Source organism: Phlebotomus papatasi, chromosome 1, assembly GCF_024763615.1.
Source record: "Phlebotomus papatasi isolate M1 chromosome 1, Ppap_2.1, whole genome shotgun sequence".
NCBI classification, from domain to species: Eukaryota; Metazoa; Arthropoda; class Insecta; order Diptera; family Psychodidae; genus Phlebotomus; species Phlebotomus papatasi.
The window spans coordinates 5,921,319-5,937,459 of record NC_077222.1 but is presented as its reverse complement, the minus strand read 5'-3'; the positions used below and the strand labels follow the sequence as shown (position 1 = coordinate 5,937,459).

At 35.1% G+C, this 16,141-nt stretch overlaps 2 protein-coding genes across 2 annotated transcripts; both read left to right on the top strand.

Moving 5' to 3' along the window:
* Positions 1-4,123: 4,123 nt before the first annotated feature.
* LOC129798604 (aminopeptidase N-like) lies at positions 4,124-7,834 on the top strand. Its single transcript, XM_055841829.1, has 3 exons — positions 4,124-4,785; positions 5,414-7,346; positions 7,405-7,834. Exons 1-3 carry the CDS (start codon positions 4,211-4,213, stop codon positions 7,642-7,644), a joined length of 2,748 nt encoding a protein of 915 aa, XP_055697804.1. The 5' UTR covers positions 4,124-4,210; the 3' UTR covers positions 7,645-7,834.
* Positions 7,835-11,262: 3,428 nt separating this feature from the next.
* On the top strand, positions 11,263-14,672 carry LOC129798603 (aminopeptidase N-like). Its single transcript, XM_055841828.1, has 6 exons — positions 11,263-11,797; positions 11,926-11,964; positions 12,066-12,185; positions 12,243-12,539; positions 12,612-14,316; positions 14,377-14,672. Exons 1-6 carry the CDS (start codon positions 11,322-11,324, stop codon positions 14,608-14,610), a joined length of 2,871 nt encoding a protein of 956 aa, XP_055697803.1. The 5' UTR covers positions 11,263-11,321; the 3' UTR covers positions 14,611-14,672.
* The last annotated feature ends 1,469 nt before the right edge of the window (positions 14,673-16,141 follow it).

The window sequence follows — 16,141 nt, the reverse complement described above, 5'->3', positions numbered from 1 at the left end:
ATAAGAAATTCCATATAAAATTCCACTGAACATAAAACATGTAACGAAAAATCGAGAGAGACCATAAAGATTCATTTGCATATTAGTGAAAACGTGATACATGGTGATTCTACACCAATTCACCCAATGGAAACGATGGATTTATCCCAATAAATGTGAGGTGAGAGAAAATTTCCATTCGGATAATGAAGCTGCTTTTATGGGTTAACACATAAAAAGTGAACATTTTAGCAAAACAGTTTAACCAAAATTGCATTTTGGGCAAAAAGCTTAAGAAAATAAATAGTCCAAATGTTTTAAAGTGGTTTTTCCCTCAATAACTTCAGTAGTTTGCACAGAGAAAAATATTTCCTACAAATAGTTTATTCGGATATTAATGGTAACTAAAGAATTGTTAATTTTACAATATTTATACCATACATAAAATAATATTAGAAATATTTATCGACAGTAAATAGAACATCGATAGAAAGAAATAGTAGAAAAACCTTAAAATTTTACTAAATTTAATTATTGAATTATTTAATAAAATTGAATTAAAAAATTTAAATTGAAAAAAATAAATAAAAAAGAGATGGCAAAGCGTCCCAGTTTTGCGGAATGCTCGAACTCACGAGATAGAGCTTACCGTGAAATAGTTTTTTTTGCATAATCTTTTGGTATGACTGATCTACTTTCATTCATAAATCACAAAAGCATTTGGAAATCAAAAAATCGGTACTTAACCGGTTCGAAATTGCAATACCTTTCCAAAAAATCCAAATTTAACGAAATCGCCTGAAAATGAGCCTTCCAAAGTGGTTGACCTTTGACCTTCAATAATTCAAAATGGCAAATTTTAGGTATGTTTGGGCGAAATGTTCGCCTGGACTAGCTCTAAAGCATGTCCAAAAATCATTGAAAAAGCTTGGGCCAATTTTGAGAAAAACCAAAAAAGTGGTTTTGGAGGGGATAGAGGGGAGTGGGGAGGGGGAAAAACAAACGTCGAGATTTTGTTTTGTTATTGGGGGTCATCGAAGACTGGAAGTCGATATCTCTTACCGATTAAGCTCAGTGAAAAGTTGTGAAAAAAAAAGTGAAAAAACAGTGAAAAGTTGAAAAAAAAGTCGATTATATAACTGCTCTCTCTTTGAGTTCGAGCAGTAAAACAGTGATAAAATATTTCATTTTACTTGATAAAAAACAAAAAAATTATAAAATATAATTGAATTTGAATTTATTTCATCTCATTCTTGACCTTTCCCACCCTTCAAGCGTCCACCGCCGTCTTAGTGATAATTCCAACCTCCAGCACTAATCAGTGGAAATGTCCTTTCTCCTGTTATATGTTCAATTTTTCAATATGTTTTACATTTCATTAAGGCTAAGCCAGTGAAAAAGAGACAGCAAAATTGCCAAACTTATCTAATCAGCTGTATGGAAATTTAATTTTATCCTAATTTCATAACTTTTCATAATCACCACTATTATTATTCTTCAACACTATATTATATAATTGGTGTCATATCATGTACAATAAACCCTCTCAATTCTGATAAGGAATGCTTAAATATTTTAAAATCAAAAATTTACAATTCTGAGTCAAAGGATAATGGCGTTTTATTTAAAAGGTCCTCTCGATTAGCTTCAAAAATTCTTGAAATTCTAAAATAGTTTCATATTTTGTAATGTTTGTAAAATTTTAGGTAAAGTTCGTAAAACTTAAAGCACTTTGGCAATTTAAAATTAAACATCGGTATCGGAGAATACAAATTAATCTTTGAAGGTCAATTTTAAACATAATTTATTTTAAGATTTATCTCAGTATTGAGGATAGCATCTAAGACCGTTGCTGTTAAATTGAAAAATGCTTTATTTTAGGTCTAATACTACTCAAATGCGATTTTTTACTGCTCTTTTGTACAGTTTCGCAAAGAGTTATTAAATTAATTAAAATATTAACAGCAATAAGTAAAAAAAACTATTTCATTAACTCTACGAAAAATTCATGTAATAAGAATCTTTCATTGATAACACGAAAGAAATAAAGTCCCGTCTGATACAGAGTCAAGTGGGCTCAGCATTAAAACTATAATTAATAACACGTGGCTATAGACATTATTTTAGGCCTTATCGGTAAGATCTGAATGGTATGTTCTAATTAAAGACTAAATTTTTCTGAAGACTAGGGGTTAATTCAAGCTTGAATTCAAGCGTACCTAGTGAAATGGGATAGATTTCCAATATTTCTGAATTTTGACCGATATTTAAATCTAAAATAATTTCGAGGTTTACATTAACATTTAATAAAATCCAACTAGAGTAAAGTATTTTCGTTCGTGGTGATAAATTATTTATATAAAAACCAAAAATAAATAAAATGAATCTAAAAATAATTACTATTGAGAGATCTTTGTTTTATTAGATTTTCAAATTAAAAAAAAAATAATTTGTTATAACAAGCAAATTTAGACATCATTTCAGTAGGTTTCAGTTAAAGCCACTATGAATCAAATAGATTGAACCAGGAGCCTCTCGACATTTCATTTTTCCATACGTTTTTGCACAGAGGCACTGAAGACTAGTTTTTTCCTAAAGAGAATTGACTTATCAGTCTGATATATTTCAGAATTGTGCATTAAGAGCTATCTAAAAATACATATTTCATAGTGCTCGCTGAAATAATACAAGAACTACGAGGAAATTTGTTTAAGTCGCGGTGCAATATCTGCAAAATTTTTACAAGAAAGAGTGAAAAATATCTTCACTATTTATTAGGCTTAATGGGCCCCTGATTGAACAATATGCCCTCTACAGTGGTATAAATGGGCTTTAGATCTAAGATTTTTTCTGGTTTAGCCATATGGCTTAGAATATCATGGGCAAATGATCCAAAAGATTTCGGAAATCTTTAAAATTGTTTATTATTTAAGAATTCGAGACTTTCGAGAATTAGGCTAGGCCTTTGGTCTGAAACTCGCATTTACTTTAACCTTGAAAAAATTCAAATTGGTGAATTTTTCAATAATAGAGTGAATCAAGAGTGGATGAAATATCGATGTGTACTCCTTTCAAAATATATCCGAAAATCCAAGAAATTGCCAGAGGGTTTTAAATAAACCCAATGAACTATGGTTTCGAATGATAGGAAAGGATGGAGATAAAGGACAAAAAACATCTGTAGCTCATATGGCTTTACGGAGGGGTTTCTGAAGATCGGTAGTCATTATCTCTTACCGTTTCAAAAATATGACGGACGGACAAAATGGGAAAAACGGGTCCCGGCGCAAGAAGCAATTTTTTCTTAATAGTCTTGTAGAATTCCTTAAGTAAAGCACTATACAACCAAAAGTCTTTTTATTTGCTTATAACGCTCTTAGTTCCATCACAGAGATGACTATAAGTCAAGTGGCGCTATAAGAGCTTCTATAGGAATTTCAACAGAAAATTCTCACTTTAAATCTTTTAAAAGTGCACTAAAAGACTTGTTAAATACTTGGTTCTATAAGTCAAGTATTTTGTTTCTTGGGGATCGAAGTCCCGAAAACCAAAATCCCGAACGTCATAATCCCGAAAGCCAAAATACCAAATTCTCAAAAGTATCATAGCTACTCCCACGATTGAACCCGCACCTACAGGAGGCAAAAGGAAATTTTCTATGTCTTGGGAAAGTATTCTAGACATTATCCTCTATATAATTTTATCCATTTCATCCCTTTCAGGATTTACAACATTCGTGATTTTGGTTTTTTGGATTTTGGCTTTCGGGATTTTAGCCTTTTCGGGATTTTAGCCTTTTCGGGATTTTGGCGTTCGGGATTTTGACTTTCTGGATTTTGGCTGCCTCCGGGGCAAAACAGCCTTCCATAAAAAAAAACCTCAAACTTCCTTTTTCATTTTGCAGCAGTATCTGAGCCAAAAACAAAGCAAATTAACTACTTGCTCATGAGCACTATAGCTTCTTCAATGAAAATTTGTAAATTGTACTATCTCGTTTTTCTCCGTGTAAGATTAGTGGCTCATTATCAAGTACTTATCTTTATTGCCTGCCTATTTGTCTTCAGGGGGACATGTTTGTTATCTTTTTTATCAGTAAATGAACAATATGATGCAAAGAAATTCTCCCAAAGACTCTCAGCTAATCAGTAAGCTTTCAGAAGTTCTCTGTCTTAGCACTGAATGAAGTGCCCTAAGCCAAGTGAAAATTTCCCCTGTGAATAGTGCTATCGCAATGAAATCTTACCTTTTGATATTGTTTATCTGCATTTCTACAGCATTTTGCAAATATCATTTACCATCTACTTCGAAACCCAATCACTATGACCTTTTTTTATTTATTGATGTCGATGGTGGAGTATTCAATGGGAGCGTTAAGATCAATTTGGATGTGATTGAACCTACTGATAAGATTTCTCTAAATTATAGAGATATTACAATATACACTGAGTCAATTTCTTTAAAAACCCAAACGAATGATTATGTACTCAAGGAGACATTGTTGAACACAAGTTCAGAGATTGCCCAATTCACCTTTGACCAACTGCCAATAGGAACTTACGATTTCTCTCTGGAATTCGATGGATCGATACGAAATGATTTGAAGGGACTCTACATGAGCTATTACTGGACTGAAGATGGTCAGAAACATCAAGCAGCAACGACATTTCTAGCTTCAATTTATGCTCGTATGATCTTTCCCTGCTACGACGAACCACATTACAAAGCTACGTTTACGGTTAGCATAACTCATTCGAACAAATACCATGCTCTCTCCAATATGCAACCTTTCAATGCTCCAGAAATTGTGTAAGTTATTACTAAGTTAATGTGAACTAGGGAAACCCTGGGGGAAATGTGAAGTAGTAAACATGGAGTAGTTACAAACTGATAGACACTATAGGGATCTTTGTTCCCCGAAGAAATGTTCGGCATAGTTCAAGGAGAGTGTAGAAACAAAAATCAGTAGGCGAAAGCGCCCTACTTTCGGACGACTGAAGCTTCGAACATTTCGTTCTCTTGAATATGTTTTTAATGAATTTGACCCATTATAATATTATATTTTAATAGGTAGTCCGATGCATCAAATTTCCTGGAAAAATCCATGAGTCAAATCCATTTGGAATATAGAGAAAAGATTGAATTGTTCGAAGCTTAAGTCATCCAAAGGTAACGTGCTTTTCTATACCGTAGATAGTGCCTTTACACTCCGGGGGTTATTTTGCACCCCTTTTTTTGAGCTCTCTTTTAACTATATCGCTTAATGATGGTATAAAGACCACCAGAACATTTACGAATGGTTTAAAAACCATTTATAAGTGCTAGAATTAAAGAAAAGCTTATACGAAAAGTAGCTTACGCAAAGTTACCCGCTTCTACGGTACCCCATCTTCCACTAAATTGAAATAGTGTTGTATTAACCTTGCGATTATTACAGGGCACCAGGAATACTCCAAACAAACTTCAGGCCTACTCCTAAAATGTCAACCTATCTCCTAGCTTTTATCGTATCAGATTTTTCTGAAAACCCCAACTCAGCGGGAAACTTCAGTATTTACTCCCAGCCAGAGCACCTCTACATGACAAACTATTCACTAACGATTGGACAGCAGTCCTTGAGGAAGCTTGAAGAGTACTTTGAAGCTCCTTTCCAATTGCCGAAGCTAGACTTGGTGGCATTCGATGATTTTTTAATGGGTGCAATGGAAAACTGGGGTCTCATCACCTTTCTTAGCAGCCGACTCCTCTACGACGAAGCTACGGTAACTACGAAATCTCTTCAGCAGATGACAAAAACCATCACCCATGAACTGGTTCATCAGTGGTTTGGGAATGAAGTAACTGCTGAATGGTGGTCCGAAATTTGGCTCAACGAGGGATTTGCCACATTTTACGAAGACGTGATTACTGATCAACTGTACCCTGAGTGGGAGTTGATGGATCAGTTCGTAGTTCATACGCAGCAAAACGCAATGGAACGGGATGCTTCACTTAATGCTAGGAGCATGGCTGATAACATTGAGACCCTAGATGACATTTGGGGTGTTTACACTTACATTCCGTATCAGAAGGCTGCCAGTGTTATTCGCATGATTCAGAACGTAGTGTCAAAAGAAGCTTTTAAAGATGCCATCAAAAGCTACATTAAAGCCATGAGTTACAGTTCAGCAGTTCCACAGAATTTATACGATCACCTTGAAAATAATACTTATGGAATTAGAATTGATAGAATTTTCTCAAGCTGGGTTGAGAATCCTGGATATCCCCTTATTACAGTTACCCGAGATTACCAAAACAGAATAATGGAAATAACTCAGAGACGTTTCATTGCAAGTGAGGATGTTGAAGTTCCACAAAACCGGTACTACGTTCCTATTAATTATGCTACAGCAAAGTATCCAGATTATTCAAATACTGAACCAGTAAACGTCATATTTCCAGAATTACCAACAATTTCTATTGCATTGCCTGATGAAATTAACGACGACTGGGTGATCCTTAATAAGAGAGCAACCTACTACTACCGCGTGAACTATGATACGAAAAACTGGCGGTTAATTACTGAAAGTCTCTATAGTGAACCCACTACAATTGCAGTAGCCAACAGGGCTCAACTTCTCGATGATGCCTTTACTCTAGCTAAGTACGGTCAAGTCCCCTATAAGATTCCCTTGGATCTAGTAAAGTATCTTCGAAACGAAACCGATTATATCCCCGTAACTGTTGCTATTAAACATATCCGACATCTGGAACAAATTCTAAGAGGAACCGACATCCCATTTAGGAAATTCTTACAGGGGATTGTTACAAATATTTACAACCAGGTTACTTTCAATGAAGATAGGGGTGATCCTCACTTGAAAAAGATGTTGCGAAGTGAAGTAACAAAATTAGCATGTGAGCTGGAAGTTGAGGAATGCGTCGAGGACTCTATTCAGTATCTGGATAATGTAATTCCTAACACTCGCCCAGCTGTATTTTGTGGATATCTGAAGAAAACTGAAGAATCGTCCTGGCCCCTTCAACTGTATTACTTCAAGTTGTCTGAGTACACTCGAACGGAGAGATCAAGGAGAAAGTATTCTCAAGAACTTGGTGATATCATAGCGTCATTTAGCTGTGTAAACAGTCAATCTCTTAGATCATCTATCCTGCAAATGACTTTGAATAAAGATCCCAACATTAACTTCCTCCCTGGGGACTACAATGATATATTTGCTGCAATTATTTCTTCAGATCAATATAGCGTTACAGAAGGCCTAGAATTCTTCGCTCAATTCTACAATGAGATTGAGCAAGGGTATGAATCGCTGTCTCGAATTTACCAAACTCTGGGCAATAACATAAAAACAGAAGAGGAACTTATCTTGGTAATATTGCAGCCTGACATTTAAAACATTTTTTATTGCAACATTCTTATCGTTTCAGTTGAAGAACATTGTGGCCGAGAAAGTTGACCAAAATCAAGGTGCAGCTCCAAGTCTGAAGAATATTGCCCATTCTGCTATTGCAAAAGCAGAAGAGAATATTGCGTGGCTCAATAAATATTCACCTGCAATCGCTGAATGGATTGAGCAGCACAATTCGGCTTCCACACAAACGAAATCATCAATTACTCTAATTGGCTCCATTTTCATAATCGTTTGCCTAATCGCAAATTTTAAGTAGATTGTAAAGTTCCATTGAGATTATTTGCTATCAGTCTGTGAAATGATTGGACTGAATTATCTTCGAGATATAAATTAGATAATGATATATTTTAGTATTAATTACTATTTCACAGCTATTGTTACCATTTGCTCTGTTGTAATTTAATCTTTTGTCGTTGAAATAAAGTGCAATGGGTTGACCATGAAAATGTTCTTACAATTTATAAATCACAAAATGAGGTGCAACGTTGTTCAATTAAAATTTATTACTTAAGCTCGTTTTGTTGTTTTGTGGGAAGAGCATCTTTAAAATGCATCGAGAAAGTAAATAGCGGAAGGCTTTGAGGCTTCGCACATACCATGGCTTCGAACATTTACCTATGGCGATATATTTTGAAAGCTAGTCTTCAGTCACATATTTCCCGAAAATATAGATCAGATTCATTCCTCTCGTTCAGTAATAACCTTCCCCACCTTCCCGATTTGAGAGCTCTCTCCGGTTGAAGTGTTTTCTGTACCGATTCGAAGGTATATCAGAGAAAATTTACCTAAAAACCCTTTGGAAGTTCGAAGGTTTAACTTTAAACTGACGAGTTTCACAAAAGTCACAGTAAAAAATTTTTGGCTGCTTTACCATGATTTTCATTGTAAATTTTATATTAAACATGTGTAGTAATACACATTTGTGTAATTTGTACACATTTTGTCTGAAAACTGTGTAATTTGTACACCTTTTATTTGAAAACTGTGTTATTTTACACGAAATATGTAAGAAAATATACAAAACTGTGTAATCATTCCCAATTGATTACACGGTTTACAATTACATAAAATTTAAATTACACATTTTCAGATTACACGTTTTGTTGACATACATAATTTGTGTAACTTTACATGAATAATCGTGGTAAAAAAGCAAACCAACGATTATCCTTGTAATTTTTTTTTACTGTGTGAGCAAGTTCATAAAAAGGACATTTTTTCAATGAAATCGCAATCCAAACGTTCTGCCATTCTGAAATTCCCCAAAACTACACAAAAATTCACTTTTTGCAGCAAGCATTTACACATTTTTGTTGACATTATTGATGATTGAATTGTCAAGAACAGCGAAATTAGAAAAGGAAGAACAATCAGCGCTAAAGCGGCGAGTACGTGAACTTGCACTTTAGGCTTCCTATAGATTTTCGAATAGGTTTGACTTGGCTTTGGAGTGGCTTTGTCTCTTCGAAAGGATATTACGGAACAGAGCTATTAAAGGAATATAGGAAAAATACGAAAAATATAAAGTGTTCGAAGCTACAGTGTGTGCGAAGCCTGAAAGCTCTCTCCTACATAGGAACATGGGAAAAAGAAAGTAAAACACTTAAATTGTGAAGAAAATTATTCATAAATTTGTAAAGGTACTGAAGAAACAACTCAATTTGATATGTATTTGTTTTCCGAAGTCACCTTTCATAGTCCCACTTTCTTGTGTGTCCGAGCTTCAACACTGGCTGACTTTTAGTAAAATACCCTATCCAACATAACTCATACATTGCCTATAATGTTTTTAATCAACAAACAGGTTAAGCTTAAATATACTTTTTTACGGATTATCAAAAACCAGAGACCGATATCTCTAACTGTTTAGCCTCTAAACCATGTACAAGGTGAGTCAATTTAACTGCAACTTTTGAAAGTGCAGTATTTTTTTTATTTGAAAATAAAATTATTGACGTAAACGAGAAAAGGTCAGAAAATACTAAACATTTGAGAATCTTTGGAATGGACAATAGCCCTGTGTTAATCAATGAACGGATCGTACGCTGCCCGAAGATCAGACTCCGGCATGTGAGCTCATTCAAGACGAAGGGTTGCCTTCAGCGGATTGACACTCTGATATTTTTAGTCATAGAATTGAGCAACAAAATGTCCTTTTTGGAGAATTCGAGAGAATTTGCATTCGCTGTTCGTGGGGGCTAACGTGCGCTCGAAATCAATAACGAAAGGTTGTTTTGTAGCCAATCTTCTTTTGACGCGCGATTTCTGTAATGGTTCCGAGGCTTATTGAAATCTCCGCTATTTCTAACAGATTTTTTTTTGTATACTCACGGCTTCAGGGCTTCTTCCAGGACAATTTCCCCATATTGATATGTATTTTAACCCCATAGTCCAAAAATACCAAAGGAAAGCGATAATTTGTCATCGCGGAAGTCCATACCATAAAGAATGATAACCCTTGATTTCCGGTGGACGTTCAAAGGTAGACACAACCGTTTTACTTGTTCACAGATTGCTCAATTGGATAATTTGGCCATCAGAGAAGCTGATCTTCGGCAATTGGCCTCTAACCCTTTAAGGACGATTGGAACACCGGTGTCCCAAAAAGAAAGTATTTTTTCCTGAATACCTGAAGTTACCTTTTTCTTATGTTTGTACGTAATTACAAAGTAGAAGGTTGGAGGAATCTAGGATATTTTTTGCAAGTCTCCAGCGATTTGCTATATCGTCAGTTGGATCAGCATTTGTCGTAACTTCCTTATCGTCTCATCAGCACTTCTTCTAACAAAATGGAAATACACACAATATACAAGAACTGCTGATGAGGTGATGAGGAAGTTACGACAATTGCTGATCCAACTGACGATATAGCAAATTTTTAAGCTTAAAGATGACGAATTTTTAAATTCCAATATTGAAAAATGATTTTAAATTTTTTTATACTTTCAATTTTTTTTAAGCAAAATCGTTTTGGAAACGGAAACTACAATACTCATACATAATATTTTTCATTAGACTGAAAATTATTATTCATTAGTATTGTCAGAAAAATTACTTAAATTTTTGGGCTATTTTTGTCCCTATCGTTCATAGAGGTAAAAAACCCATCGAATCAGAATCTGTTGGATTTTCCAAAGTCAGATGTTAGACGTTTCATTGATCTTGTTTATGGGTTGAATTTTTATTGTTGATTTTCGGTCTGTGAAAAGTGCCTCGTCGTTAAAGGGCTAACGGCCAAGCGAAGCAACTCATTCACCCAATCGAGCATAACTTTTTCTTGAACATCGATAAAATCTTATGCTTTTTGGAATTTTTAAGGCTTCATATAAAGTACCTTTGCAAATATTTGTCTCATGGTTATTTGCGATATGTGCGTCTCAGGGACCGTTTTTCTACAGCTATGACGCGGATTTCATTCAATTCGCTTCTTCACCTTAAGGACGATGGTTGACAATTATACAATTTTTTTGGACACCCATCATAGAGTTTTATAATGCTGGCAGTATCTCTGTATCGAGTTATATTTCCAAACTCGAAAGATTTAATCCCATTCGGGTTTTGAAGGGACCTAAAGATAACCATTGGAACCTTTCAGGTCAAATATAATGCAATTGCGCCATCATGTTTTAGTGCCATTACGGTTAAAAAAATCATAAAAAATTTTTATAAATACTTTTGTAAGCTTGTAACCAATAAAATGAACTAACTTTATGCAAAATTTGAACATGCTGTCCCGAACGGTTTCAAAATTATAGCGGTCTAAATTTAGTTGCAGTAAAATTTCAAGCATAGTACGAAGTCTCTTGCCTCAGCTTTAGCTATGCATCGTTTTTCTAATTAAAAGAGAAGTACTTTATCTCAATTGACTCTCATTTAGTCCGCTGGTGGATTTGATGAGTCGCGGATAGACAAGGTGAAGGTGGATTCTCAAAAATGGATAAAAAGTTTTTCCTACTATTGGTAGTATTTTCCACACTCTGTGTCCTCTGTCCTGCCCATCCGACAGTGATCACCAAAGGATCATCCCAAAATGACGATCTTCAGTACAGATTGCCAAGAACATCCCGACCATTTCACTATGATTTGCACATGAAGATCGATGTGGATGAAATTGAGTTCTTTGGCTGGGAAACCATTCACATTGATGTACTGGAAGCAACTGACGAAATAGCAGTTAACTACAAGGATATGACGGTGACTGAGGAAACTGTGAGTCTTATGGATAGCAATAACAATCTTGTGCAGCTTCAATCATTTGACTACAACAACATCACGGAGATCTTAAGATTAAAATTCCCCCAATTGATCCCTGAAAAATATTATCTTTACCTGGAATTTAATAGCACGATAAGAAACGATCGAAAAGGGCTGTATATCAGCACTTATTTCAATGAAACTGGTGATAAAAGGTGCGTATCTGGCCTATATAACATAAATAATCTAACTTGGGGTTTCTTCTCTAAATGCCCGATAAAGACAATACTAAAAGCAACATAACAATTCAATACCATTATTTATGTTTTATTTTATTTTACAGAAATATCGCCACAACATTTATGGCCCCTAATTATGCGAGGTAAAACAATAATTTAAAATTAATAAACAAAATTAATGGTTTCTTCCTAAAAATTCTTTAAAGAAAATTATACACGGAAACTCCCAATTATCTCTTAACAGAATGGCATTTCCCTGTTACGACGAACCAGAATATAAAGCAACTTATTCAATCCGCATAAGTCACAGAGATAATTACTTTGCAATCTCCAACATGCCAGCTCTTCGAGTCGAACCAGAAGGGTAATTGCAACTGTAATTTTTTAATTTCAATTTTCTGTAGATGCTTTTTTCTTCTAGAACAACTGATGGATGGTTGACTACAGTCTTCGACAAATCCTTAAAGACATCGACATATATTGTAGCATTTATAGTTTGCGATTTCGTTGGCAACAAAGATCCTGTGGCAAATTTTACGATTTTTTCACAACAGTCCGTTATTGGTGATACCGACTTTGCTCTTCAATATTCTCAAAATGTCCTAAAAGAACTAGAACTGTATCTAGATCGAAAGTTTCAATATCCCAAAATGGATATAATCGCTATCGATGATTTCCTGATGGGAGCCATGGAGAACTGGGGCATTATAACGTATTTGTAAGTTCGAAAATAACTCTTCAGATCAGTAAGGTCATGACTCATGACATTCCAAAACCGTTCTACTTTCAGGAGTAGCCGAATCCTGGTCAACGACAGAACAGATGAGAAAGCCAAGCATCAAGTAGCTAAAACCATTGCTCATGAATTGGCTCATCAGTGGTTCGGCAACGAAGTTACCCACTTTTACTGGTCAGCCGTATGGCTTAAGGAAGGTTTAGCATCACTTTTCGAAGATAGTATCAGTGGAATAATTTTCCCAGATTGGAAAACTGAGGATAAATTCACACTAGATACTATGCTATCCGTTATGCAAGATGATGCTGGGAAAACCGGTGTTAGACAAATGTTTATGGAAGTTGAGACCGTTGAGGAGATCCGAAATATTTACGACTTCGTTACGTATAAAAAAGCTGCATCAGTTATGAGAACTATGGCCAATATTTTGACCGGACCCGTTTTCAAAGCAGGACTAAAGAAGTACATCAATGATTTCAGCTTCGATGTTGCCGCTCCCGATGACCTATCCGGAAGTTGGCAATGGGCAATTGATCAAAACGTTCCAGGATCGCTTCCTCCGATAAAAGAAGTCTTTGATACGTGGATAAACAACCCCGGGTTCCCATTTATTATAGTCACAAGAAACTATGACAGCTCACGAGTTTCAGTTAGGCAACAACGTTTTATGGCAACTTTGGACTTTACCAAAGTACCCGAAACACGTTACTACATACCTTTGAACTACGCTTCTCCGTCGAAGAACTCTGATTTTGCGGATACATCTGTCGATCATTTTCTTAAACATACTGACAACTCGGTTGAATTTCCAGTTCAGGCCCAAGCCAATGACTGGGTAATTTTTAATTCAAAATCCACAATGTACTATCGAGTGAATTACGACCATAGGAATTGGGAATTAATCATCGAAGCCCTTACTACGAATCACAACACTATTGATCCTTCCAACAGAGCTCAGCTGATTGATGACTCCTTTAACTTAGCACGCTACGGATATCTTCCATATAAATTTCCTTTCGACCTAATGAAGAACTACTTCAAGAACGAACGGTACTACTATGCTGCAGCTTCTGGTATTCGTAACCTAGAATATTTAAAGAGAAACGTACGAAGTATCGGAACGGAAAGGTTCTCAACCTTCATCCTAGATCTGTTAACTCCGGTATACAATGAAATCGGGCTTGAAGAACTACCCACTGATGATCATTTGCAAAAGATGTTACGAACTGATGTCCTACTACTTGTTTGTAGGACTCCAAAATCACCTTGCATCCAAGATGCTTACAATTACTTGAAAGAGAATTTGCAAAATGACATTTCTACCAATGTCCGACGAGCAATATACCGTGGAGCCATTCAATACGATTGCCGGGAATATGAAGAAAATTGCCAGACCGATTTCCCAGGATTCAAAATCCTAACGGACAAATTAAGTAGACTTACAAGGTCAGAAGCTAGTCGCAGAAGAAACTCATTGGAAATTGGGGATATTTTTTCTGCCTTTGGTTGTGTTACAGACAGTAGCTTAATAAACGAGATCCTTAGTATGACTATTCAAGGATATCCTTTCGTTGAATTTGAAAATTCTTACTACAACACAATCTTAAACAATTTACTGTACTCCGAAGAAAAGATAATAAAACACGTTCTTGAATTTCTGAGGGACAACTTGCAGACTCTCCAGGATCGCTTGGATAGTTTTTCTGGCATTTTTGCAAATATCGGATATGTAGGTGTAACAGAAGAACACAAATCACTGGTAAGGCTCTGATTTTCAAACTCCCAAAAAATCAATAATTTTATTTATCTTTTCTCTCAGATACTAGAAATAATTGAGAGGTACATGGCTCAAGCTGAGGATCCAATTTCCGAGAGTATGCAGAAAACAATCGATACAGCTCTCGACGATATCGAGGAAAACCTAGCTTGGAATACTAAGCTTTCTGGTGAAGTTCTCGAATGGTTAACCGAAAATACAAGTGGGTCAGGAACGATTTACATGGTAAACTTCCTACTTTGTATCAGCGCCTTGTCTCTTTATTTCTTGAATTAATACCTTTCCAATATAGCTGAAATTTATATCAAATTATCCTAAATAAATTAACGAGTACAATAGTATCTTGGTTTATAGGTAACGAATAGGGATTCGCCCTTAAGACATAATGTCAGAAGGGTTAAATATTTGTTTATGTTTTCTTGAGGATTTACCTCTAAATTTCCTATATGGTGCCTCAACTTTAATCATTTTCTTCGCCACATCCACCTGAGGGGGGAATAATCTCTGATGTAATTTTGTCAAAGAACAGTCCAAACCTCATCCTACTCTCCAATTGAGTTCTAATACATGGGACATGGGTATAATTCATGTGTATTCTAAGACAAAGATTGTTATCACTCAATCAATCTTGGTAGCAATATGCGTACCCAAGTAGCCCACAGATATTTAACTGTTGGAAAATCTTTTAATAACCTCGTTGAATGTGTAACTAATTTTGAAAACGTTATCCGAAAGTTTAAAAATTGGTTATCAAGACGTTGTCTAGCATTGAACTCTTTGCAAAAAAAACTAGGACATAATGGAGTAATTTGAAGGAAAATCACGAGAACGTACAGAGAAATCCGAAAAAGTTAAAATAACATTCCAGAAATGTTAATTTTACCCTGCATTATTGATCCGAAATCGGTGTAAATATTACCTTTTTTAGGTGTATTAGGGGTTAAATTAACCCTTTTAATGTTAATTTTACCCTTAAAAAGGTGTAAAATTAACATTAAAAAATGTTGATATATTTTTACACCTAAAAAGTGTTAAAGTTACGTGGAAGAAAAGTTAATCGCACCCCCTTTTTTTCTCAGTGTATGTGTCCCATACTACTTCTTTGAGGAAATTTTTTCGTTCATATGAAACAGTAAGGAAGCCTGCATGTTCAGAATGATTCTGTTCAAAATTGCCACATTCTACCCTATTCATGAATAATTTTAAGATAACCCGCCACTAAGTTTCCGATTTGAATAATCAGAACGCAAGTTACGTAGAGGGAGTCGTATTTAGACGTAGTCCTATCCATTTACCGGGGAAGCCAAACAGTGAGAGATGCCACCGTGAAGTTTTAGAGACAGCCTCTCATAAGTCTAACCCAAACTGATATCATCATCATGACCTACCTTACTCATATCCTAATCATCTTTTTTATCGTCTATAAAGTTCATGATTCCGGTATTGTATACCGAAACAACTCCGAAGATAGTTTCTCATCTTAATTTTTCTTCAAAACTTAAAAAAAAACTATTTCTTCGTATTCTTACATTTTATGCAAACTTTTAAATTAGTTTTAAACAAATATGAAAACAGTGTCAAATTTCGGGCATAAGCTAACTAACTTCTAACTAACTTAGATAACTTCTAACTTCGAAATGTAATATTTTTAAATTAAAACTTTAAACAATAATTGTTATTTTTTAAACCTTTAAAAGTAGTTAATCTTATTTCTTTTCACTAAAATTATTCTTAAAAAAATTAAGTTTGAATAAACTTAGGATAGATGTGACTGCGGCAAAAAGTCACAAAACGGATATTTTAGTTT

Excerpts from the sequence above, each read along its gene's own strand:
- LOC129798604 (XM_055841829.1), top strand. The coding sequence starts at position 4,211 with ATGAAATCTTACCTTTTGATATTGTTTATCTGCATTTCTACAGCATTT. Across the intron at positions 4,786-5,413 it reads TTCAATGCTCCAGAAATTGT|GGCACCAGGAATACTCCAAA; the intron begins GTAAGTTATTAC and ends CGATTATTACAG. Across the intron at positions 7,347-7,404 it reads CAGAAGAGGAACTTATCTTG|TTGAAGAACATTGTGGCCGA; the intron begins GTAATATTGCAG and ends TTATCGTTTCAG.
- LOC129798603 (XM_055841828.1), top strand. The coding sequence starts at position 11,322 with ATGGATAAAAAGTTTTTCCTACTATTGGTAGTATTTTCCACACTCTGT. Across the intron at positions 12,540-12,611 it reads TGGGGCATTATAACGTATTT|GAGTAGCCGAATCCTGGTCA; the intron begins GTAAGTTCGAAA and ends TTCTACTTTCAG. Across the intron at positions 14,317-14,376 it reads CAGAAGAACACAAATCACTG|ATACTAGAAATAATTGAGAG; the intron begins GTAAGGCTCTGA and ends CTTTTCTCTCAG.